The sequence below is a fragment of the Somniosus microcephalus genome, chromosome 31 (assembly GCF_052327205.1).
Source record: "Somniosus microcephalus isolate GS21.2 chromosome 31, FLI_Smic_1.0, whole genome shotgun sequence".
In the NCBI taxonomy this organism is placed as follows: domain Eukaryota; kingdom Metazoa; phylum Chordata; class Chondrichthyes; order Squaliformes; family Somniosidae; genus Somniosus; species Somniosus microcephalus.
This window is the reverse complement of record NC_141017.1, coordinates 33,035,793-33,062,497: the sequence shown is the minus strand read 5'-3', so window position 1 is coordinate 33,062,497 and position 26,705 is coordinate 33,035,793. Positions and strand designations below refer to the sequence as shown.

Sequence of the window (26,705 nt, the reverse complement as noted above, 5' to 3'; positions counted from 1 at the left end):
GTTCAGGAGTACTGTCCAAAGTGGACTGGAGCGAGTGGGCTACACCCATCGTTCCTGTAATGAGGAGGTCGTTGAGTAATACGCCTGGGGAACCAAAGAAGGTCCGCATCTGTGGGGATTTTAAGGTGACAGTGAACCCAGTCCTTCACACGGTACAATATCCGCTTCCACGAATTGAAGATATTTTCGCCTTGCTATCTGGAGGTAAACGCTTCACCAAAATTGATCTAGCCCAGGCGTACTTGCAAATGGAGGTAGAAGAAGCTTTGAAGCAATACCTTACAATTAACACTCATAAAGGTCTCTATCAATACAACCGGCTGGTGTTCGGGGTAGCCTCGGCTCCGGCTATCTGGCAAAGGGCAATGGATCAAGTCCTGCAAGGGATTCCAGGGACCCAGTGTTATTTGGACGACATCCTGGTCACGGGCGAAAATGACAGTGATCACCTCGCCAACTTGGAGAAGGTGCTCGCCAGATTAAAGGAGTATGGGCTACGAGCTAATCGCCACAAGTGCGAGTTTTTCCAGAAACAGATCTCGTATTGTGGCCACGTCATCGATGAAGAGGGGTTACATAAGTCCCCTGAAAAGATTGAGGCAGTAGTCAAGGCTCCAGCACCGGAAAATGTGTCACAACTGAGGTCATTCCTCGGGCTGGTAAACTACTACCACAAGTTCTTACCAAATTTGTCCACGGTATTACATCCACTGAACACCCTACTGCAAACAGGGGTACCATGGAAGTGGAATGACGAACGTAGATGAGCCTTCCAGAAGTGTCAAGAATTGATCACATCAAAAGAGGTGTTGGCCCATTTCAACCCAGCACTACCAATTCGTTTGGCATGTGATGCACCACCCTATGGTATTGGAGCGGTGCTGTCGCACAAATTCCCAGACGGGTTGGAGAGGCCAGTAGCCTTTGCGTGTCTCGGTCACTAACCTCAGCCGAGCGCAACTACGCCCAGATTGACAGGGAGGCCCTCAGCCTAGTATGGGGAGTAAAAAAATTCAACCACTATCTGCATGGACAGAAGTTCACCTTGCTGACTGACCACCAACCACTTGTCTCCATCTTTAATCCTAAGAAGGGCGTTCCGGTGATGACTGCACAACGGTTACAAAGATGGTCCCTGTTTCTAGGGGTGAATCAATATGAAATAGAATATAAAGGCACGAAACAGCATGGGAATGCTGATGGGCTATCGCGCCTGCCACTGCCTACTGTGGAGGAAGCACCAGCAGTGGACCCTATCGAGGTATTTTATTCATCAATAATTGAACGATTGCCAGTAACGAACGCGCATATATAGAGAAGGAGACCCACAATGATCCGACGCTGTCTCGGGTATATGATTTGACGGTGAGGGGATGGCCAACACATGGCGACTCACTGTTGCCAGCATTCTCATCCAGAAGAGAACAGCTGTCAGTATGCCAGGGGACAGTGATGTGTGAATCCAGAGTGGTGATTCCACCCAAGTTAAGGGAGAGAGTGCTAAATGAGTTACATGAAGGTCATCTGGGGGGAGTGAAAATGAAAAGCCTTGCGAGGGCTTATGTGTGGTGGCCGGGAATCGATCAACAAATCGAAGACCTAACTAAGAGCTGCTCAGGATGCCAGAAGGTCCAAAATGCACCACCACATGCCCCTCTACACCCATGGGAGTGGCCCTCCTCTCCATGGCAATGGGTGCATATTGATTTCGCTGGCCCATTCATGGACTCAATGTTCTTAATAGCAGTGGATGCTCATTCGAAGTGGCCTGAGGTGATAAAAATGTCCTCAACCACTACAGAGAAAACGATTGCAGTCCTACGGACCATATTTGCCAGAAACAGCTTGCCAGAGCAGATTTGCTCTGATAATGGACCACAGTTTGTGTCCGAAGAGTTTCGAAAATTTATGAGAAGGAATGGGGTAAGGCATTATACATCCGCCCCGTATCATCCAGCCACAAATGGATTGGCTGAGAGGTTCGTACAAACCTTTAAGAAGGCGATAAAGGCCATGTGCGACGATGAAATTCCACTACAGCATAAGGTGGACAATTTCTTATTAGCCTACCGAAACGCGACACATGCAGTTACCAACCAGACCCCGGCCATGATGTTCTTTAACCGAAGGTTGAGATCTCGTCTGGACTTGCTCAGACCAAATGTGCGAAGAAATGTTGAGGACAAACAATTCCAGCACATCAATGAGAAGCCGAGAAGGAGCTTCAATGTAGGACAACCAGTCTTGGCCCGTGACTACCGAACAGAGAAATGGCAACCCGGAACGATATGCACAAGGCAGGGGCCATTAATGTACCCAGTGGATGTCGGGGAGAACATTGTGAGACGCCACGTCGATCAGATCTTAGCGTCACAGGAACGAGTCAACCCCATGTCTCGAGTACCTGGGGATGAACCCGACATACCGGTAGCATCTACCTCGGAACCAGTAGCAGTGGAACCCGATGAACTACCCGATGAAAAGGGGCCAGAATTGCCTCTGCACCAAGAACAAGAACCTCAGGAAAGGCGCTATCCCGAAAGGGTCAGGAAGCCGCCCCAAAAACTGAATCTATAAATGGACTATTGTTGTTTAATGTACATGTTAAAGTGTTAATTGTTATTTGAATATTAGGGGTACTACTAATCTAAAAGGGGAGGAATTGTAGTGTATGTACCTTTAAGACAGAACTACTTTTACAGCTCCTGTATACTGTAGTACCGGCAGTGACCACACCTGTATATAAGCCTTGCGCATGCCTCTGTACCCCCAGTCTTGAGACTACCCTCCTCCAGTAAATACCTGTTTATTGTTAAGTTACAGCATCCGTGTGGTTATTGAAAAACATCATACTCTCAGAATCACGGATCTAACAGTTTTGTCTGCCCAACTGGGGCTCTCTTGCCGTGCCGGAGCTCCGAGTAGAGCGCTTGTTTTGGGAGTCTCGTATCAGGCATGCGGACAATGTGACCCGTCCATTGGAGCTGATTGAGCGTGGTCAAAGCTTCGATGCTGGAGATGTTGGCCTGAGCAAGAACACTGACGTTGGTGCGCCTATCCTGCCAGTGGATTTGCAGGATCTTGCGGAGGCAGCGTCGGTGGTACCTCTCCAGTGCTTTGATGTGCCTGCTGTACATGGTCCATGTCTCTGAGGGATACAGCAGGGCTGGTATCACTGCCGCTCTGTAGACCATGAGCTTAGTGCCGGGTTTGAGTTCCTGGTCTTCAAACACTCTCTTCTTCAGGCGACCGAAGGCTGCACTGGCACACTGAAGGCGGTGTTAGACTTCGTCGTCGACGTCTGCCCTTGTTGACAGTAGGCTCCTGAGGTATGGAAAGTGGTCCACGTTGTCCAAGGCCTTGTCGTGGATTTTGATAATCGGGGGGCAGTACTGTGTGGTGGGGGCAGGTTGGTAGAGGACCTTTGTCTTACGGATGTTTGATGTAAGGCCCATGCTCTCGTACGCTTCAGTGAAGGTGTTGACGATGGTTTGGAGTTCGACCTCCGAGTGAGCGCAGACATAAGTGTTGTCTGCATATTGTAATTCGACGACAGAGGATGGGACGATCTTAGATCTGGATTGGAGGCGATGGAGGTTGAACAGTTTCCCGTTTGTTCTGTAAATTAGCTCCACTCCAACGGGGAGCTTACTGAGGGTGAGACGGAGCATTGCAGCAAGGAAGATCGAGAAGAGCGCTGGTGTGATGACGCAGCCTTGCTTGACCCCGGTTCATACGTAAATTGGGTCTGTGGTGGAACCGTTGGTCAGGATCACGGCTTGCATGTCGTCATGAAGCAGGCAGAGGATGCTGACAAACTTTTGAGGGCAGCTGAATTTGAGGAGGACACTCCATAATCCCTCATGGTTGACAGTGTCGAAGGCCTTTGTGAGATCAAAGAAGGCCATGTAAAGCGGTTGGTGCTGTTCCCTGCATTTCTCTTGTAATTGACGTGCGGTGAAGATCATGTCCATTGTGCCCCTTAGTGGGCGGAATCCGCATTGCGACTCTGGGAGGAGCTCTTCAGCCACTGGGAGAAGGTGATTCCATACAGGGATGGAGTCACTGGGCATGATCTGTTACATGAGCTATTATGCTGCGTGGTGTTACCCACATACCAGGGTTGCGGATGCAGCCATCTCACTTACGGTACTTGCCCACATGAAGAAAATTGCCCAGCAAGGGCACTTAAATTAAGTAGCAGGCTATAGAAGAGGTAGGGATGTCGTTTACTAACTTTAGATATTTATTTTAAATTACATAAAGTGAGGTTTTGTGTAAAATCATGAAGGGTTTAGTTAGAGTAAATAAAGAGAAGCTGTTTTCAAGAAGAGCCAGTGCCGATTCGACGGGCTGAATGGCCTCCTTCTGTGCTGTACTATTCTATGATTCTATGTATGGCTGGCAGCAAAGCGCAAATATACAAATTGAACAGTAACATTGATAATTTCTTTGTAAAATATTAATGGAATTGCTTCTTAAAATGACTGTGAAAATTGATTGAATTCAAAAATAATAAACGACTGTTGTAAAAGATGATAAATCCTTGCACTAATGTGGCAAGATTTTGCAGTAAAAAGTGACAAAACTCCCATAATAAAATGCTCTGCCCTTATAAAGGGTACTGAATTTGGATGATCAGCCATGTTCTCATTGAATGGCGGAGCAGGCTTGAGGGGCCGAATGGCCTACTCCTGCTCCTATCTTCTATTTTTCTATGTTTATAACCAGGAAATTCCTTTTCGTTACAGTAGTGACCAATCTCATACAATGGCAAACATGTCTCCCTCACAAATAACATCTAACACACATGAAATAAGTAATCTAAAAATCACCATTTTTAATATAAAATTCAAATCATTGTCCGGGAGAGCATTCCTCCCCGAATACTCCTAAGAACACGGTGCTGGCATGTGCCGAGGGAGGTACCATTCAGAAGGACTGTATATAATTTTAAATTTGCTTCCTATCCTAGTTGGCCACATTGGCCTGGAAGTCAGATTGCACCTGAAAACGGAGGGCCAAATTTTCAGTGTGCCGTGAGGCGGGCTTTCAGGCGTCCCACCCAAAACCCGCCTCCACGTAAGCTTCAAGGGAGGCGGGTACCCACCCCGCACTGGGACCCCCAGACATCTACTCAGGAGGCAGTGGGACCCGCTGACCCGAGGCGAGAAGGGATTAGTGCCAATTAACTGCCTGTTAACAGGTAGTTAACAGGTAGTTTTTAGCCTAATCCCTATTTTGAAGGTTGTCGTGTGGGATTCCCGACGGCTCCAAACCACGCCAGGTTAGAGGAGGCGGGCTGTCGGGTTGAAGGACTTGGAGGGGTCGCGATGTCGGTGTTCAGGTGAGTGATGGGTGCATGAGTGCAAAGGTAAGTGTGTTTGGTGTGTCTAAAGAAGTTTTACTTACCTGTACTTACCTTAACAGCCTGTCTTCCTCTGGGCTTCGGTAGTCCATCACTCAGCTGGCACTGAAAGCAGAATGGCTGCGATCTGTCAAAAGTGACAGCCTTCAGCTTTCATTGCCGGTGAGAGTTCTAACTGAGTCTGTGTAGAATGACTCGGGTTAGAAGTCAGACTGTCAGTGTTTGACAGCTTCAAACAGCTGTGAAACACTGATATTTCATCTGTCAAAAACTCTTGACAGATGAAATTTCAGTCTGTGACGTCACCTGTTGCCGGGTGGCCCTTAATTGGCCTGCTGAGCCCGCTGGGCGGGCTCAACAAGGTCAATCAAGGGAAAATCGCGTCGATTGGCCAGACGTCGATGGAGGCGGGACTAAAACCCGAAAGTTGTAGTCCCGCCTCCTTCCCGACAGCTTAATGAAAATCCAGCTCGGAGAGTGGGGGAGGGGGGGGCGCAGGCTTCCCGCACCAGTTGCTATTAATGTAGGCACAACACCATATCCGTGCTGCCTGCTAATTATAATGATTCGTGCGTGCAGCCAGCTCTACCTGCGCTATGCATTGGTTCTATGCCTGAAAAGGGGGGCGGGGGGGGTGGGGGGAGCAGTTATCAGGAGTGTAAGACAATATTTAAAGATTGCCAGCACCTCTTAAAGGGGCTGCAAAAACTGTGCAACAAGTCATGGAAGACATGGCTGAAGAAGGGAGCACGTGGGCACCAAGGTTTGCTGGTGCTGCACTAGAAGCCTTGGTGCAGGCAGTGGCCAGGAGGAAGGACATTCTTTTTCCCCCCAGGGGGCAAGAAGCCCCCCAGACATCTACTCAGGAGGCAGTGGGAAGCGATCACTGAGGGCACCACTCACTGCCTCATTAATTGCAACACTGACAGCACTCAACACTGCCCTCCCTCACCACCCTGCAAACAGTACCATTCATTAAATCTGCTTAACCTGCGAGGTGTTGCTGATGTCACCTGTTGCAGCCTGAAAGAGGCCCATGGCATAAAAGTTAAGGGCGCACCAGTGACCTTGACAGCTGCAGGTAGTGCTGGCCATGCCCTGGTTTGAGGTTGGAGTTGCGGTTGCAACAGGCGACATGGCTGAGTGATAGCCTCCTTGGTGAAGCACAATGCTCCTCGGTAAAGTTGATGTTGGAGAAGTGCTCCCTGAAGACCCTCTGTTCATATGTCCTCTTGTTTGCCCTCCTCTTCCACCTTCTCCCTCTTCTGGCAGCTTCTCCTGTTTCCGTGGTGTCTTCCTTGCTGCAACCCCTCGTACTCCGGCCCCAAAGTCAGCCCCGTGGGGCCACATATGTCTGCAGCCAGGCTATTTGTGAGGCGATGAGCAACAACAGTGCAAGAGCAGCAAAACCTCCCTCCGTGCAGTGAACTTTCCAGTCATACAACAGCAAAAAACCCGCCTAGAAGTCAAGAAGTAGCCAGAAACATTAAACCAGCAACTAACCATGATGCCTTTAAATAGCGCCGGCGAGGAGACTTTCCTGCTGGTTAGCGCCACGCTTTGCAGAGCGAGGTCAGCACATAGCGACTGAAGCGCTGGGGTTATCCAGAATGGCAAATGGATCTTCCCATTCCTGCCTGGCATATTGGGGACTTAGTAGGCCGTGAAGCGCCCATTTTCCAGGCTATAGCGTTTTGAAGCCTAATCGTCTTAATAGTGCATCAGTGCAATATATATATTTATAAAATAGTTGATCCCCCATGGTGTTACAAACAGGGAATTTGAACATGTGTGGTCTTCAGATGAAGTGGGGTTAGAGGGTGGGGCATAATCAGACCAGGGTGTATATGTATATAATTGAGTCCCTATTTTAAAGTCATACAATTTATCCTTATTTTTGTAGTTCCATTATAAATTTCTATGTCCACATTTACATTGAAAATTGCCTTGTTACAAAAATTGACAGGAAGTATGACGTAAGAAAACTACTAGGCACTTGGTCTAAGCGTTAAACAAAGCTTTAATCAACTGTTTTACAACATGGAGGTCTAGTTGTGTCCTTCACTAGTTCCTGTTAAGAATGTCCTGCGCAAGCTGGGCCCGTGCCCGAGTATTTATACTCTCCCTGGACAGCGCCACCCGTAGGCCGCTCAGTATTATTTCCTAAGTCTTTCTTTCATGAATGACTGATTCATGTCAAAGTGCATGCAGATTTTTAAATATATAAATATTATTTGACATATATATATATATTATATAAATCAATAATACAGGAAACTTTCGATTAACCGACCACTAAATAACCAGAACGCTCTATCCACCAGCAAAATTCAGGAGTCGGTTCAGGTAACTTTTTTTACTTTTAGTTACTTTTTTTACTCCATTTGTGGCTGTGCAAGCATGTAGCTGAAGCTGTTGCTAAGCTACAGAGACGCTTGCAAGTTGTGCCGATTGTTTTGAAGCTGCAACAGGGTTTGTTGCTTTAGGCAGAGCTCTGAGCTCCGTATGTTTTAACCATAGCGTTCGGTTATCCAGCATTGTTGATGGACCGGCACCAGGTCGGTCCCGTCCGTGCCGGATACCAGAAAGTTTCCTATATTTACACACTCGTGTACACACAAAAACAATACATTTGAAAGGTAAAATTCCTGACCACTAATTTTAGCAAAAGGGTAGTGTAATGTATGTACCTTTAAGGGGAGAACTACTTTTTACAGCTCCTGTATACTGTAGTACCGGCAGTGACCACACCTGTATATAAACCCTGAGTAGGGATCTGTACTTTAGTTTTAGAGTAACCTTCATCCAGTAAACACCTGTTGATTGTTCCTCTGCAGTCTCTGTCGATTTATTGAAGGACACCATACATCAAAATTCACGGATTTAACAGGTAGGCACAGGTACAAAGCAATATTTCACCCCTTTGTACCCATGCCTGCTTTTTCACTAAAATGAAGACACAAACTTCACCTCATTTCTGTACAAGTTTAAACCATGTAAACCAAAATAAGATCACGCAAAAACAGACTGTGGAAACTCTCTGGTGACCCTTAAGCTCAGACTATTGGGATGCAAGTATAATACTGGTGCGCAAGGTTACACAAGGTCTACAGGTTTATTAACAGCTCACTGTAGCAATCATGTGACTGACCTGTTTTGTCCAAGTATTAATCCTCTTCAGTTTTCTCTCTTGCTCTCCAATAGAAGTACCAATGGCAAACAATGGGCAAAAGGTTGTACTGATTACTGGATGCTCGTCTGGAATTGGTTTAGAGCTTGCGATACAACTTGCAAATGATGCCAAGAAACAATTTTATGGTAGGTGTTTCGTTAACTCAGTACTAATTCAAAAGAAAATATTTAGTATTGCACATATATGTTATGTAGGTTAGTCAGGTTACTTTTTAAATACATTAAATAAATGGAGGGGTTTTTTTTTCCTGGACAAAATATGAATTACATCTTTACTTTTACCTTAATAGATTTTTTAAAGTTTCTTTTACATATTGATGTTTCTAAAGAAATAATTATTGTGTATCACAAAAGTACATTGCAATGCCCACGAACCATCACTCTGACAGAAATTTTCAGAGATAGGGGAACACTCAAAACCAAGTAAAATTTCTTCTAAGAACATCGCAGGTAATTTCAAAACTAATCTCTAATCTAACCTTGGAGTTTAAACAATTTATAAACTGTACTAGGTTGCATCATGCTCTTTATGGTATTGTCTGAATCCCTTGACTAAATTGTTGCCTTGTAAACACTCCTAGGTAACTATTATTCTCTGTATAAAGGCCCACATCTTTCTTTGAATGTTCATAATTTGAACATTATTATATGAAAGCACGCCAAAGGTTCCGAATGTGCACTTTTGTCAACGATACCAGGATTTAACATTTCAGTTTTGTCAATTGATTATTTGAAACTGATAATCCATCTCTGCTGTATCTTTCAACCTTATTTGAAAACTTTATAATGGGACAGAATGCTAGCTGACCTCCAGGGCATTGCTCACGGGTAATCTGGAGCACAGTTACGAGGGTATGTTTTCTGTTTTCAGGAAATTGTGGCAGACGCCCCATGATTTTTCACCTGTTAAAGTTAGATAGAAAACTATAGGGTGTACGCTCATTGGGCGGGCATCCGTGCCAGGAGCCGAAAATTGACCCTGTGACATTTCGCTGCTAACCTACTCCGTCCGTTTAAAGCCAGTGTTGACGTAACCTCAGATGAGAGGCAGGTGATTGCAAGTAGTTTCAAACTCAGTGGTAAATTGCAACACACACACACAAACATTACATCTTCAAAGCAATCTTGAAAGAGAAAGAAAGCTGGACAATGATACAGGTTGAACCCCGGTAATCCGGCACCTGACGGTCCGGCACGAATTGAAACCAGCGGTCTTATGTTAGCGAACTCGATTTTGGGTATACAAGGCATCATTCCCACGTTTGCAGCTTACACAAAACTCAGAAACGTAGTAAGCAGTGAAGAGGATAACTTCAGGATGAATTTCAGGACAAAAAAGCCAGACGGGTGAAAGGGACAGACACATAGAAAGACATACAGGGTGTTATTTACCTAACCTTCAGTGGTTCGGAATTTTCAATGGTCCGACACCGGCCTGGTCCCGAGGGTGCCGGATTACCGGGGTCCAACCTATATTGAGCTGAAATTCATAAGTAATTACAATTCACCTCTGATTCACTTGAAGACTTAGCGAACATAGCCTAGCGATCGAAAAAGGCAGACACAGGCAGACCAGGCTGCCAAGAGAAGACAGGATATGCTCTCACTGCAGTCAGGGAGTAGTTGAGACAGAGATGCACTTCCTCACAGCCTGTGGAAAATATCAGGGCATCAGAGAGAATTTCTATCAAAAATTCTCACAAATATGCCCTGAATTCAGAAATCTGACTGACAACCAAAAACTCCCATTCCTACTGGGGGAGGAGAGAAGCTGTGTAACACTGGCGGCACACTATGTTACAGCTTGCCATGAACAGAGGGACAACCAGTAAACTAAGACAAGAGTATATATAAACAAGGCGAAAATATATTTATAAACTCAGGGATATACCTGTTTATACACTGTATGAATGGAACCGCGTTTATGTGTTCAACCATAAATGTATTTTGATGCTTTGGCAACATAAGATGTACCTTATCATGCCAATAAAGCGATTTGTATTGTATTGTATTGTATTGTATACAAGTAGCTACAATTACCTGGATAGATAGATATGATACAGATCAATGTATTCTGTAAATTACATTTATTTGTATACATGTGCGTATATTCAGCAAATTTCAGTATCATTTTGGTACCAGTTTTTTTTATTTAAGCAAAATTACCTGACAGGTACAGGCAAGTTTACCAGAAAAATCACTTACATTTTGACATAAAAGGTCATTGTGCTGGTGCTGACGCTAACTCCCCACCAGCACAATGACCTTTTATGTCAAAATGTAAGTTTTCCCTCCTCTTTATCTATCTTTTAATATTTTTCCTCAACTGTTTAATTCTCTATGTTAATTAAGAAAGCTTTACTGTAATTCAAATTGTCTTGTTTATTTAAAACGTATGACATACCCACTGTAGGCTTGAAACCAAGAGCTGATTATCGTAACAGGATTTGTCTCTTTACAGAAGCATGTGATGCTCTTGCATTAACTGTGACTAATAGACAGGAACCCCCACCACCAAAATTAACCCATTAATGCGGAGTTTCCTTTGCAAATTTAAAAATATGATTTCTATCATGTAACCCTGAAACTATCAGCAGATACAAGGAAATTTCTGTGGCCCTAGGATGACCAGTTTTATATCCAGTGACATGAAAGCAAACATCAGTGTTACAGTAAGAAGGTTTTACTATTGTAAAATCAATCCTAAACTACAAAATCATATTTCAATGTATATTTTAATAAAAATAATTAATGCTGCTCATCCTATCACCATTCCTTCCATTCATTATGGGCCGGAATTTGCGGTGGGTAGTAACAGCGAACTAACAGTGTCCGCCGTTATTAGCCCTTTGGAACTGAACGCAGCTTCAGGATCTAGCGCATGCGCATCTAAACACGGAAATCCTGAAATTACGGTCAGTCATTCATTGCTCTGACACTGGCTGTACTGTGCACTCCCACCCCCCGCCATAGCCGGCAATCAGTATAATGAGTGAAACTGACGAAAACTTGGGCTTTTCCGCGTAATATCACTGTTAAATACCCCATTCAATGTCGGGCTGAAGGGTTTGGAGGGTTCGAGATGTCCGGTGTTCAGGTGAGTGATGGGTGCATGAGTGCAGAGGTAAGTGTGTTTGGTGTGTGTAAAGTGTTTAAAGAAGTTTAATTACCTTTACAGCCTTCAGGTCTCGGGAGTCCCTCATCTCACCGGCACAGAAAGCAGAATGGCCGCGAGCTGTCAAAAGTTGCCGCATTCAGCTTTCTGTTCTGGAGAGATCTCTAAATCAGCCTGAGAGGAAGGAATTAACTTAGAGTACAGATTGTCAGTGTTTGACAGCTTCAAAGAGCTGTCAAACGCTGATATTTCATCTGTCAAAAGCTCTTGACAGATGAAATGTCAATCTGTGACGTCACCTGTTGCCGGGTGGCCCTTAATTGGCCTGCTGAGCCCGCTGGGCGGACTCAACAAGGTCAATCAAGGGAAAATAGCGTGGGTTGGCCACAAGTTGATGGAGGCGGGACTACAACCCAAAAAGTGGGAGTCCCGCTTCCAAAAGCTCCCCATTGACAAAATCCAGCCCAATGTATTATTCTTCTGTGAAAGTGTAGTTGCGTGTCCCTTTAAGATGAGAAATTGATGAATTTCGGAGAGAATGAGGCTTTCAAATGAAGACAAATAATGAGGGCATTAAAAAACAATGTGACGTAATAAAACTCACTACGCACTTGGTTCGAGTATAAAGCAAGGCTTTAATCAACTTGTTTCAAAACATGGAGGTCTAGTTGTCCTTCACTAGTTCCTGTTTTACAAAATGTCCCTGTTCAAGCTGGGCCCACGCCCGAGTATTTATACTCCTTGGACGGCGCCACCAGCTGGCCATCCAGTGTTATTTCATGAGTCGTTTCTTCATGATGATGAGATTTATAACACAATGGATAGATTTAATCATGTTGATGTGGATTACTCCCTGTGCCACAAGCTAGGGAGTATAGAAATAGGAGGCTAGAGCAGATGAATGCATGCCCAGAGAGATGTTGCAGGAGGGAGGGCTTCAGATTCCTGCGACATTGAGTCAGAGTCAATATGGTTTTATGAAAGGGAAATCGTGTTTGACAAATTTATTGGAGATTTTTGAGGATGTAATTAGCAGGGTTGATAAAGGGGAACCAGTGGATGTCGTATATTTGGATTTCCAAAAGGCATTCGATAAGGTGCCACATAAAAGGTTATTACACAAGATTAGGGCTCACGGGGTTGAGGGTAATATAGTAGCATGGATAGAGGATTGGTTAACGGCAGAAAACAGAGAGTAGGGGCTCGATTTTGCCATAGGGGTCAGGCTGGGGCGTGCGTGTCAGGTGGTTTTCATGTCAGGACCCCGACTCCAGTGTGATGTGGGAAAAAAGTGCGATTTTCCCCTAATTGGGCAATTGATTTCCAGCGTGTGGGAACCCCTGGCCCAATTAGTCTTTCCATCCTGAAAGTCGCCTCCGATGACGTCATCATCAGTGCTGCTGGATTTAAGGCCTGCAAGCAGCCTTGCTTCTTCTGGAGACTGAAAACACTTCGGGCATTGTATGAAGGACTTCATTTACCCACCATGTCCACCAGCAAGCTAAAGTGTGCACCTCGCTTTGATGAGCCCTCCCTCCAAGCTCTGGTGGAGGGAGCAAGATCGAATAAGGAGGTGCTCTTCCCTTCCTCAGGGAGAAAAAAACCCACCACAACAGACTAAAGCTGTGTGGCTGCAAGTGGCCCGGGAGGTCAATGCCATCTCTATGTGCCGCAGAACCTGGCTGCAGTGCAGGAAGAGCAGATGAAAATCTTTCCCAAAAGCATTTTGACAGTGTGGATAACACAGTGCCACCTGCTGGTCCATGTCATTTTATTAAAATTGGAATTTCCAGCTAGTGATGTGACAGGCAATAGTTACAGATGACTGCTGACGGTGTAACATTTGGATTTGCATTAGAAATGTTTGCATAGTGGGACTAATTGGATAACTTTTTCAAAAAGCCAACACAGGCACAATGGCTTCCTTCTGTGCTGTATGATTCTATGAAACTCTTGACACAGAAAGTGAGGGGGTGATCAGGAAGTGCATGTAGATGGATGGTTAAGATAGCACAATACATGGTGATACATTTTTTTAAATTTTCTTTTCAAAAAAGTTATTGCTACTATGAGAAATTTAAGTAGAAAAGGAAAACTAGAAGCTGCTGCTGGAGAGACACTGAACAAGACATTACACATCAACCAGCTAGATGTTTGCAGTGATGAGTCGGTGACGGATTGCCTCAACAGTATTCAAGATGGAAGAATCGACATACTGGGTAAGGAAATGAAGCATTACACATCTTAAATAGTAAACATGCCCAAGTACTTTATTCTTTGGATGCTACATCCACAAGATCACTATCTGCATCCTCCAGGTTGTATAGCTTTGTTGGTGCTTACATAAGAACATAAGAAGTAGGAGCAGGAGTAGGCCATACGGCCCCTCGAGCCTGCTTCGCCATTCAATAGGATCATGGCTGATCCGAACCTAGACTCACGTCCACTTCCCTGCCCTCTCCCCGTAACCCTTAATTCCCTTATCAGCTAGGAAACTGTCTATCTCCATTTTAAATTTATTTAATGTCGCAGCTTCCACAGCTCTCTGGGGTAGCAAATTCCATAGATTTACTACCCTCTGAGTGAAGAAGTTTCTCCTCATCTCAGTTTTGAAACGGCAGCCCCTTATTCTAAGATTATGCCCCCTAGTTCTAGTCTCACCCATCAGTGGAAACATCCTCAGCGCATCCACCCGATCAAGCCCCCTCACAATCTTATATGTTTCGATAAGATCGCCTCTCATTCTTCTGAATTCCAATGAGTAGAGGCCCAACCTACTCAACCTTTCCTCATAAGTGCTTGCAAACTTTGGTGAGCGTGACTTGGAATTTTCGTGTATGGAGCTCTCACGTTTCTTTGTGTATTGAGGTCTCCCAATTGGGACTTGAAATTTTTCAGTATTGAAATTTCAATTTTGTGTATGTGGGTCTCTTTTTTTGTATGGGGGCTTAGAATTTGTATACATGGGGCCTCACCTTTTGTGCACATGGGTTCACAATGCTGTATAATCATGTGGCCCACTCCGTGATTGTGACACTGGGATCTCAGCTTCAAAAGGTTGGACATTCCTGGCCTACCAAGCCCACAATTACAAGGAGCATATGTGGGGATGCTGGCGAAGAGACCCTCAACTCGCGTTGCATTGTGTGTAATATTTATGTGGTTGTATGTACACTGTGACTTTATTGCATGTCAGTGAGTGAGAAGAGGGGGTCAGGACATTACTAGTACAACAGTACAGACCCTGAGTTTGGAAGGTATCTGGTTCCATCTTCCCTTTACTCCCTCAAAGCTCTCTTAGGTAAGAATGTACAAAATAACCTCCGGAAAGTGAGTCAAAGACTTCTCATTTCTAGCACCTCCTCCAGTTCAGGTCTATCCCCTTACAGGAAGCTTTGGTTTATCCGGAGGTTAACTGTCCGGAATGTTCGAGCCACCGGCAAAAATCAGGAGCTGTTTCGTTAGGTTTTTTTTCTTTTCGTTGCTTTTTTTTCACCAGTCAGGCTCTGCAAGGTCTCGCTGAAGCTGTTGCTAAGCTACAGAGACACTTGCAAGGTACGGCCGACTGTTTAGAAGCTGTTAAGCAACAGGGTTTGTTGCCAGATACGGAGCTCAAAATCTCCATATGTTTCAACATTAGCGCTGGTTTGTCCGGCAGTTTTGATGGGACGGCAACAGCTCGGTCCCGTCGGTGCCGGATAGCACAAAGTTTCCTGTATTTGCCATCTTGTAATCTGATCACATAACGAGTCTTGATATAATCTGAGCTTTAAAGGAGCGTGTATGTGGGTCTCGTTTTTTTGGCTGTACATTCTATGTAACATGGCCAGCCTGCAGTCCATCCTGTGTGTCAGTAATTAAACATGCATTGCGAAGCTTAAGTCAGTCAGGAAGATTTATTGATGAAGCTCCTTTAAGATTTCAGTGTAAGCAATTCAAATATAAGCTGCAACCTGCACGTGTGCCATGCTGCTGTGTGACCGCTCACAGTAAGCATTCAAAGGGTTGTAAAGTACAGGAAACTCTTTATTATCCGGCACCGACGGGACCGGCGTGGTGCCGGTTTATCAAAAAGTCCGGATTACAGAGAGGTATAGTAAAAGGTACGAGAGCTCCGTACACAGCAACAAATCCAGGCTTCCCTGTTGCTTTGCAACATGTGCAAGAACCCCGACCACAGACCAAGCGTCCCTGTTGCTTAGCAACAAGTGCACGAACCCCAGTTACACAGCCACAGATGCAGGAACGGCCACTAATATGAAGTAAAACTTACCTGAACCTACTCCTGAATTTTGCCGGTTAACAGAGATTTCCGGTTATTTAGGTGCCGGTAAATCGAGAGTTTCCTGTAATCTGAATGTTTTGGAGGGGCAAGCAACAACAACTTGCATTTACATAGCACCTTTAAAGTAGTAAAAAGTCCCAAAGCGCTTCACAGGAGCGATTATGAAACAAAATTTGACACTGAGCCACATAAGGAGATATTAAGACAGGTGACCAAAAGCTTGGTCGAAGAGGCAGGTTTTAAACAGCGTCTTAAAGGAGAGAGAGGTAGAGAGGCAAAGGGGTTTAGGGAGGGAATTCCAGAGCTCAGGGCCTTGGCAGCTGAAGGCACGGCCACCAATGGTGGAGTGAGGAAAATCAGGAGATGTGCAATAGGCCAGAATTGGAGGAATGCAGAAATCTCAGTATAAGATTAACAGATTCTAAGGATACACTTTTCAGCATGCTATAAAAATATGTTGGCACCTTTCCTCAGGTCTGCCATCTTCTTCCACATTTGACGGCCAGTCCTCTGGGTGCTACAGAGATTACATTTCATATTATTAACTCATTCCCACCTTGATATCACACAATTCAGTATCTTACCCTATAAACAATATCCAACTTTGTATTTCCAAATCAGAAAAATAAAATTGTGTTTACTGGTTATAGACTGGAATGGAAACCATTTGACAAGACATTTTTGTTCATTTATCATTTATAATATTGACCATTACAAAAAAATATTTGTTGCCTTATATATTTGTCTAGTGAACAATGCCGGGGTTGGAAAGATTGGACCAATAGAAAGTCTAAGCATCCAGGAAATGAAAAGTATATTTGACACAAACTTTTTTGGAGTTGTTCGGATGGTCAAGGCCGTGCTTCCAGATATGAAGAGAAGAAAGAGTGGGCACATTGTTATGATGAGCAGTGTGGTAGGGCTTCAAGGTATCAATAACCTCTTCAATTCAGTTTATGAATAGAACTCTTATTAAGCATACTGAATGTTCTGAAACTAGATGTGGGATACCTGCACAGCTTTTAATTTCAGAATCAAGAGTTGAGCTTTGTTGTTTCAAGTGATCTGGGCTGGAAGTCGAAAACATATGGATCAAAGGTTTCCTCTCTCTCCATGCCAGGGACAGGCACAGAGCCACTGAAATAGGCCAGACACACAGGCCCTCCCCCCCCCCCTCCCCCCCCCCCATCTCCCAACCTTTGCAGGGTCAGGCATTCAGAATTGGGAGAAGAGAACCAGCTCCTACTACAAGCCTGGGGCCTGCAGCAATGGATACGGCCGCTGACTATGGGGCATTCTGGCTGTCCAAAAACAGCAGCCAGAAGGCCAACCAGGATCAATTTGCTCCTGTGAGGCCCCTATTTAGGCCTCCTTGGCCTTTTTGCCTGCTTGTTTCAGACCCACGAAGCTAAGCGATGCCACTTGCAAGGGTCACAGCTTCTTTGGGCACCACTACATATAAGCGCCCAAACAACATTCCCCAGAGAAAAATAAGGCAAGGCGCTATTAGACCCGTTCTCCATTTCCATGCTGTTAGTGTACCTGTGTCTGTTGTAGGCTACCCTCATGGGAACCCTGGGAATTTTAAGGCAATGTAATGTGTTAGAGGCACCTTCCCCTTTTCACGTAGTAACTGAGCACTACCCAGTCACATAGGAGAGGAATATCATGGCCCGAGATCCTTAGGGCAATGTATAGTTTACATAGAGAAAATCCAGTGTAAAATATTTTGTCTTTAATAGCGACTATAGCAACTAGCTATCTGTCAATATAATGAGAGGATATCAAAGCACTGCCTGTTCAGAAAGTCACAATGGGTAGATGTGCAACATAAATTTAGCTTGTATGTTCGAAGATGGTACTGCAACTACATAAAATCATTGCTTTAGAGAGGTTTGATTTGGAAATGCTAGAGTATTGTATTTTATTCTTGGAAGTTGTCATTCTTTTTCAATAAGAAATTCTGCATGCTCGAAATGTTTCCAACGGTATGACACCTAGAAATTGCCATGTTCAATGTGTTGATAGAGGTAACAAGTTTCTCATTTTTATTTCCAAAGTCAGAATAGGTTGCGAGAGCTGTTTTATAAAACAAAAATTAAGTACATCAATTGAAGGTGGGCAAACCATGTTGCAGTTTCCACATATTTAAGGATCCTGGTCCTTTAGGTCCGTGTTAGAACTAGCTCTAAAGGGATAAAATCTTCAGCAGAGCTAATTACAGCACAGCACTGAACTTTACCAACACGAAGTTTAGGAAAGGATGACTGCCACCCATTTTAGTCACGGGAATCATCAACGTCAAGGCAGATGGCATTATTTCTGGTATGGTTAAAACAAAATCACAGATATCATAGAAACATAGATACATAGAAGATAGGAGCAGGGGTAGACCATTCGGCCCTTCGAGCCTGCTCCGCCATTCAATGAGATCATGGCTGATCATCCAAATTCAGTACCCGGTCCCTGCCTTCTCCCCATATCCCTTGATCCCTTTAGCCTTAAGAAATATATCCAACTCTTTCTTGAATATATGTAATGAACTGGCCTCCACCGCCCTCTGTGGCAGAGAATTCCACAGGTTCACCACTCTCTGGGTGAAGAAATTCCTCCACATTTCGGTCCTAAATGGCTTACCCCTTATCCTTAGACTATGACTCCTGTCCTCAGTTAGCTTCAGTTTTTTTCCTGTCTCTAAAGCATTTATTTCAAAATCCTTAACCTGATTTACAAATCCTGCATGGTCAACAGCACCATCACTCACCAAAGGAGCACAAATCTGGGAGAATGCTCTTAATAGCTCAGACACTATACTGGAATGTTAAAGTTCACAGTAGCCCATGCCCCACTTGGTCAAGCCTCACGCTGCAACTTTGCACTAAGTCATCAGCCAATGTAATGCCTGTCTTTTGTCATATTACCAACTGTTTCCATTCCTAAACTTATTATGGTCCTATTCCTAAATAGAAATAGAAGTGACACAAGCAGGGATCGTGAAATGAAATACAGTTCCCAGCACTTACTTAGCGTAGTTATTGGAGACATCCATTAGCCATTTGTCATTCCGATATATGTCAATGACAAAGGCACCACTTATACCTTATTAAACACTCCGGCTATTTTGTGTATTTATATAGCGCCTTTAACGTAGTAAAACGTCCCAAGGCGCTTCACAGGAGTATTATATGCAAAATTTTGACACTGAGCCACATAATTAGGGCAGGTGACCAAAAGCTTGGTCAAAGAGATAGGTTTTATGGAGCCTCTTAAAGGAGGAGAGAGAGGTAGCGAGGCGGAGAGGTTTAGGGAGGGAATTCCAGAGCTTAGGGCCTAGGCAACAGAAGGCACGGCCGCCAATGGTGGAGCGATGAAAATCGGGGATGCTCAAGAGGGCAGAATTAGAGGAGCGCAGAGATCTCGGGGGGTTGTGGGGCTGGAGGAGATTACAGAGATAGTGAGGGGCGAGGCCATGGAGGGATTCGAAAACAAGGATGAGAATTTTGAAATCAAGGCGCTGTTTAACTGGGAGCCAATGTAGGTCAGCGAGCACAGGGATGATGGGGGAACGGGACTTGGTGCGAGTTCGGACACGGGCAGCCAAGTTTTGGATGACCTCAAGTTTACGTAGGGTGGAATGTGGGAGGCCAGCCAGGAGTGCATTGGAATAGTCAAGTCTAAAGGTAACAAAGGCATGGATGAGGGTTTCAGCAGCGGATCAGCTGAGGCGGGGCGGAGACAGGTGATGTTACGGAGATGGAAATAGGCGGTCTTTGTTATGCTGCAGATTTCCTTGGCTGCTTAAGCCTCCATCATTAGTGTTACAGTTTGCACTAACAGCAGCAGCAAGCAGTGTTGGAGAAAGAAAAGCAATGAGCCCCAGCATAAAAACTGACCTCCTAAACAAGATGGATAAGCTTCCAAAGGTGAGCCAACGCAACCTAGTACAACCGTACCAAGTGTGGCTTAAATAAATAACCCACATAAACACTGGTTTATTTTATTAACTGGTGAATTGGGTGCATTTTGAATGTCAGGTTAATTTTTGAGAAGCGCTTCTCATTAAACCGCTCAGCTCATATAGCGGGAAACCTATGTTAGCACCATTGCGCCCAATAAGTGGTGGGGGCTATCTGTGCTTGACAGTGTCCAACCATACAAACAAGGTACTTCTTCTCACCCTGCAAGTACATGCATGTGGTGTGTTCCCCTCCTGTAGTAGTACCAGTGGTGGAAGGTGGGTCATCTGACGAAATGGCAGGAATGACGTATGAGGAGAGATTGGGTCGATTGGGCTTATACTCGCTGGAGTTTAGAAGAATGAGAGGGGATCTCATTGAAACTTATAAAATTCTAACAGGACTAGACAGACTAGATGCAGGAAGGATGTTCCCGAAGGCAGGGGAGTCCAGAACCAGGGGTCACAGTCTAAGGATAAGGGGTAAGCCATTTAGGACAGATATGAGGAGGAATTTCTTCACCCAGAGAGTGGTGAACCTGTGGAATTCTCTACCACAGAAGGCAGTGGAGGCCAATTCATTAAATATATTCAAGAAGGAGTTAGATATATTTCTTAAGGCTAAAGAGATCAAGGGATATGGGGAGAAGGCAGGGACAGGGTACTGAATTTGGATGATCAGCCATGATCTCATTAAATGGCGGAGCAGGCTCGAGGGGCCGAATGGCCGACTCCTGCTCCTATCTTCTATGAACCTTCAGATTGTAATAATGGAAATGAAAAGAACAGCAGCACATCTTAATAGTGGAGTATCAATGTGAATGTCTTGAACAGTTAGTGGAAAAAGCACCAGAATAAATGTGACCAGGCTGCACAACATAACTTCAAACATTTTTCCTTTGCTGTGTCATACTTAGCTCACTGATGGTGCAGGAGAACCAGTATCTAATATTGCCACCCTTTCTTCAGAGTGTCTATTGACACCGCTGTTAGCCAATGAATTGCACTGTGCCAGCCAACGGGTTGGAAGTTGGGGTGGGATTTACGCCAGGATTCACAGCAAACAAAAAAGGTCTATAAATTCGTGAACGCAACAAAAGCTGCCGGTGCCACTGTGGGCCGGTGTTAACGGCCACCGAAAATGGTGGCGCTGGCAGGACCAAAAAACTGGCGCTGGGGACTAATTAACATTAGCCCAGCACTAAACTCACTGTGCAACGCCGTCCTAGTGGCGTTCGTCCCAGCAGCTCCAATGTAGCATAGCCGTAGTGTCATTGCAGCTAGAACAGCCTGCTCTGAAAGCGAGGCTGTCATTTCAGAAAACAGTTCGCTCTCTTAAAGGGGCACTGCTTTCGGAAATGAAAAAAAAAAATATGTAAAAATAGGCAGCTTTTAGTCCTTACAGCTCAACTGCCTTCTGAAAAAAAAATTAACGTTAAAAAGAATTCCCAAATGGGACTCTTCAGCTCTTAAAGCTCAATTGCATTCCGCACCTAAAAAAGAAAAATGGGAAAAGTGCTTCAGCGCTAACACAAATGGCTCAGCAAGACAGGGAAGGGGCACCCGGGGTCTCGCACGCAGCACTCCAGCTTTGTGCAGGTGGTCAATACTGCAAGAGAGGTCCTGTACCCACAGGGGCCAGGAGGCCCTCCAGAAAGAACAATGTGGGACCACATCAGCGAGGCCGTCAGTGCCAGCAGTGTCACCCCCATGACCTGGCTCCAGTGCCCAAAGAAGCTTCATGACCTCAGACCGGTCAGTGAATGAATCTTCAAACACCGTCTCCTACCAGTTTTAAACATTTCTAAACACAAACTCAATGGGGGTGATTTTCATTCAGAAGTCGGGAAGGAGGCGGGACTACAACTTTCGGGGTTGTAGTCCCGCTGTTAAGTCTGTGTGTTCTAATTATTGTTAATAAGAATCACTGCACACAGACCACAAGAATAAATTCAACAGGTCTTTACTAGTCGAAGGTCAGGCTGAACTGCCCAATAAATCATTACACAGCACTTATATACCGGTGTGGTCACCACCGGTATTACAGTATACAGCAGCCAAGATAAAGTAGTGCATCTCTTAAAATAGTTCTCTTAAAGGTGGAACGGTTACATACACCACAATCCTCCCTTTTTAGCTTAACAATATATATTCCCCATTTAACATAACATAATAACATATATACACAACTTCATGTAAAAACAGTTCACAGATTCAGTCTCTGAGGAGGCCTCCTGATCCGAGACGGATAACGCCTTTCAGGGGTCTCTGGTTCTCGTTGCTGGGGTGACTCATCTAGTTGATCCCCTATGGATAGGACATCATCATCAGGTATATTCACTTCTGAGGTAGATGCTTCAGGTTCACTAACTTCCTCCACGGTTGTCTCTGTCGTAACCATGGGCTCGACCCTTGTTCTCGATCTCACCAGTTGGTCAGCATGACGTCGCATTACGTTTTCACCAACATCTACCGTGTACCTCAGGGGTCCTTGTCTGGCCCGAATTGTTCCAGATTGCCATTTCTCGTTTTTATAGTCCCTGGCTAACACCGGTTGTCCTATTTCAAAACTCCGAGTGGGCTTGTTATTGATATGCTGGAACTGTTTGTTTTCGACTTCCCTCCGCACATTTGGTTTTAACAAGTCCAACCTGGACCGCAACCTCCTGTTATAGAACATCATGGCAGGACTTTGGTTTGTTGTTGCATGGGTGGCGTTTTGATATGCCAGTAGGAAATTGTCCACCTTGTGTTGCAGTGGAATCTGATCTTCGCTCACGGCCTTTATTGCCTTTTTGAACGTCTGTACAAACCTCTCGGCCAGCCCATTCGTAGCTGGATGATATGGGGCAGAGGTATAATGTTTCACCCCATTCTTCTTCAGGAATTTCTGGAATTCCTCTGACACGAACTGTGGTCCGTTGTCTGAACATATTTGCTCTGGCAATCCATTTCTTGCAAATATCGTTCTTAGCACCGCGATCGTCTTCTCCGAGGTAGTGGTAGTCATTTTAATCACTTCTGGCCATTTAGAATGTGCGTCCACCGCAATTAAAAACATGGAGTCCATGAATGGACCAGCAAAGTCAATATGTACACGTTGCCATGGGGTTGAAGGCCATTCCCATGGATGCAGCGGTGCAATTGGAGGTGCATTTTGGACTTTTTGGCACCCTGAGCAGCTTTTCGTCAGATCCTCTATCTGTTGGTCGATACCCGGCCACCACACATAAGCCCTAGCAAGGCTTTTCATCTTGACTCCCCCCAGATGACCTTCATGTAGTTCTTTTAGAACTCTCTCTCTTAACTTAGGAGGGATAATCACCCTTGTTCCATACATCAATGTTCCCTGACAGATGGACAGCTGTTCTCGTCTTGCTGAGAATGCCGGTAACAGTGGATCACCATGGGCTGGCCATCCCTTTACTGTCAATTCGTAGACCCAGGACAGTGTCGGGTCATTCCTAGTCTCCCTTTCAATATTTGCATTGGTGACAGGTAAACATTCGATGATGGTCGAGTGAAATAACTCCACCGGGTCAACCGTCGGTGCCTCCTCCTCAGTAGGTAGTGGCAGGCGCGACAGCCCATCAGCATTACCATGCTGCTTTGTACCTTTGAATTCTATCTGATATTGATGTGCCCCTAGGAAAAGGGACCATCTCTGGAGCCTCTGTGCTGTCATCACCGAAACACCCTTCTTAGGGTTAAAAATGGATACCAACGGCTGGTGGTCTGTCAGCAGTGTAAACTTCTGGCCCTGCAGGTAATGATTAAACTTCTTTACTCCCCACACAAGGCTGAGAGCCTCCCTATCTATCTGAGCATAGTTGCACTCAGCGGAGGTCAATGATCTGGATGCAAATGCGACTGGCCTTTCCAAGCCATTTGGCAACTTGTGTGAGAGTACTGCTCCAATACCATAAGGAGAAGCATCACAAGCTAAACGAATAGGTAGCGTTGGGTTGAAGTGAGCCAACACTTCCTCTGAGGTGATCAATGCCTTGCTTTTGCGAAAGGCCTTCTTACAGTCCTCGCTCCACTTCCATGGTACTTCTTTCTGCAAAAGAGCGTTCAGCGGGTGCAGCACCGTGGATAGATTTGGCAGAAACTTATGGTAATAGTTAATCAACCCTAGAAACGACCTCAACTGGGATACATTTTCCGGAGCGGGAGCCTTCACAACAGCTTCGATCTTGTCAGGTGACTTGTGCAGCCCCTCCTGGTCAATGACATGACCACAGGACGAGATCCGTTTCTGAAAGAACTCACATTTCTGGCGATTAACTCGAAGTCCATATTCCTTCAATCTGGTGAGCACCAGTTTCAAATTTGCAAGGTGTTCCTCATCGTCATCTCCTGTAATCAGGATATCGTCCAAGTAACATTGAGTGCTTGGAATTCCCTGTAATACCTGCTCCATGGCCCTCTGCCAAATTGCTGGAGCCGAAGCCACTCCAAAAACCAGTCTATTATATTGATACAAGCCTCTGTGCGTGTTGATTGTGAGATACTGGCGCGACCCTTCCTCAACTTCCATCTGTAAGTATGCTTGCGCCAGGTCTATCTTGGTGAAGTGTTTCCCGCCAGACAATGAAGCAAAGATATCCTCAATCCGCGGAAGCGGATATTGCACCGTGTGAAGCACCGGATTAACCGTGATCTTGAAGTCTCCACAGATGCGGACCTTCCCCGGTTCCCCTGGCTTGTTACTCGATGAACGCTTCATGACGGGAACAATGGGCATGGCCCACTCACTCCAGTCCACCTTAGACAGTACTCCTGAACGTTTTAGCCCTTCCAGCTCAGCTTCCACAGCAGGTCGTATCGCATAAGGTTTTGGGTTTGCATGTTCTGCAATCTTGATTTTTGCCGTAATTCCTCTCAGTATTCCCAGTCCCTGTTGGAACACCTCTTTAGCCTCATCCAATATTCTGGACAATCGTTCAGGTTTGACATCTTTTTTTCCGGAATCTACCGTTATTGCTTTTAGGGAGTGCCAGTCCATATTTATTTTCCTGATCCACTCCCGTCCCAGAAGTGGTGGACCTCCCTCAGGTAGTACATATAAGTCCATTTCTTGGTGTTCTTTGCCCTTGTGTACCACCTTGACTTTTATCTTTCCGATGGGGTATACTCTTTGCCCCGTGTATGTCTGCAATACTACCTCCGTATCCTGTAGGGGAATATGTGTGAATAACCTGTTGTAATCTTGCTTATTCATGACCGTCAACGCCGATCCGGTGTCCAATTCCATCTTCACTTGTACTCCTGCTATCTGAAGTGTGACCCAGATAGTTTGTAGGTCAGCTTCCTTACTCACATTGTGAATTCTCAGACTACCCAGTTCCTTGCTGTTGGAGTCTGAATCCGAATTCTGTTCATCCAAACTCTTCTCAGCCACCTTATGTACCTTTCTGCACTTTTCCTACGGTGACTTTTTGTTGCTGGTCTTCTTTCCTGACCGGCATACTTTAGCTATGTGACCAAGCTTGCCACATTTTCTACATTCCTGATTTTTAAACCAGCATTGGTTCTGATCGTGTGTTGTCTTTCCACAACGATAACATTTCGCTGTACCCAAAGCCATTTGATCTATGCTGAGTACTGCTGCCTTCAGCTGCATTTCCGCAGTGCCTCTCGCTGCGGCTTCGTGCGATGCTGCAATAGTGACAGCCTTATCAAGTGTAAGATCATTCTCTTCAAGCAGCCGCTTTTGTGTTCCTTCTTTCGACAATCCACACACGAATTTGTCTCTCAGTGCCTCTGTCAGTCTTTCCCCAAACTGACAGTATTTCGCTAGCTTACGCAGTTCAATTAAATACTCCGCGTTGCTTTCCTCTTTCAGTTGCGTTCTCGCATAAAATTTAAATCGTTCCGCTAACATCAGCGGTGTGGGGTTCAAATGATTTCTCAGGACAGCAACAATATTAGCGAAAGCCTGATCCGCCGGTTTAGCTGGTGATAGAAGATGCTTCAATAGCCTGTATGTCTTCGCACCCATTGAGTTTAGTAAGGTTAGTGCTTTATCTTCATCTGATATTTTATTTGCCTTACAATAAATCTCTATGCGTTCTACATACGTGGCCCAATCTTCAACATCGGCATCGAAATCGTTGATGTTACCACGCTTAGGCATCCTCGCAATCTTCTTGAGAAACAAAAAGAAATTTTTCTTTTCTTTTATTTTTTTCAAAATGGCGGTTTCCCGCGCTTGTCTTCTTCCCCCGCCTACGAAAATGGTGGCTTCCCGCGTTTGCCTTTCTCCCCCGCTGGCTGTAATGGCGATTGTCGTATTGCTGCATTCGCCCTCCCCAGCGGTTCTCAAATCGTGCCTCCCAGCCCCTCTTGCAGTCTGGTCCTTTCCCCCGGCTGCGGCTGAGTTCTCCGCGGTTTTTAAAATTATTTTTATTTTCTCCCGCGCCTCGCGGCCTCGGTAGCTGCCCGGCCTTTTTCCCCGGTCGCGGTCGAGCTCTCTCTCGACGCTGTTGCGTCTCCCAGCCCGCTTGCAGCCCGGTCTTTTACACCGGCTGCGTTTTCATTCACCGCGGCTCCCGTGCCTTACGCTGCCCCAGTCTCAGCGCCTCTGGCCCCAACTTCTGTCCGGCTCTTTTCCCCGGCCGTGGTCGAGTTCTCCGCCCTTATATCCTCCGTTTTTCCCTCCCCTACTTCACAGCCAACGTGGCCGACTTGCTGCTCGTCGCTGATCGGCTTACCCACCACCGTGATAGAAGGGATGATCACTGCCTGTTGCTGATGGAAGGCTTCGTGTCAGGATTCTTCCTTGCTC

The 26,705-nt window shown here is 45.3% G+C and overlaps 1 protein-coding gene across 3 annotated transcripts in view; it reads left to right on the top strand.

Annotated features, from left to right (window-relative positions):
- The window catches only part of LOC147097720 (retinol dehydrogenase 8-like), a 49,477-nt gene that overhangs the window by 2,891 nt on the left and 19,881 nt on the right, over nucleotides 1-26,705 (top strand). The window contains exons 2-4 of one of the 3 annotated variants that reach the window (XM_085971756.1): nucleotides 8,573-8,686; nucleotides 13,733-13,894; nucleotides 16,710-16,889. In XM_085971756.1, coding sequence (XP_085827882.1) covers nucleotides 8,581-8,686; nucleotides 13,733-13,894; nucleotides 16,710-16,889 — 448 coding nt within the window. In that variant the 5' untranslated portion in view covers nucleotides 8,573-8,580. Of the gene's footprint in view, nucleotides 1-8,525; nucleotides 8,687-13,732; nucleotides 13,895-16,709; nucleotides 16,890-26,705 lie in introns of those variants that run through there. The other 2 variants (XM_085971757.1, XM_085971755.1) reach the window with 2 other exon arrangements.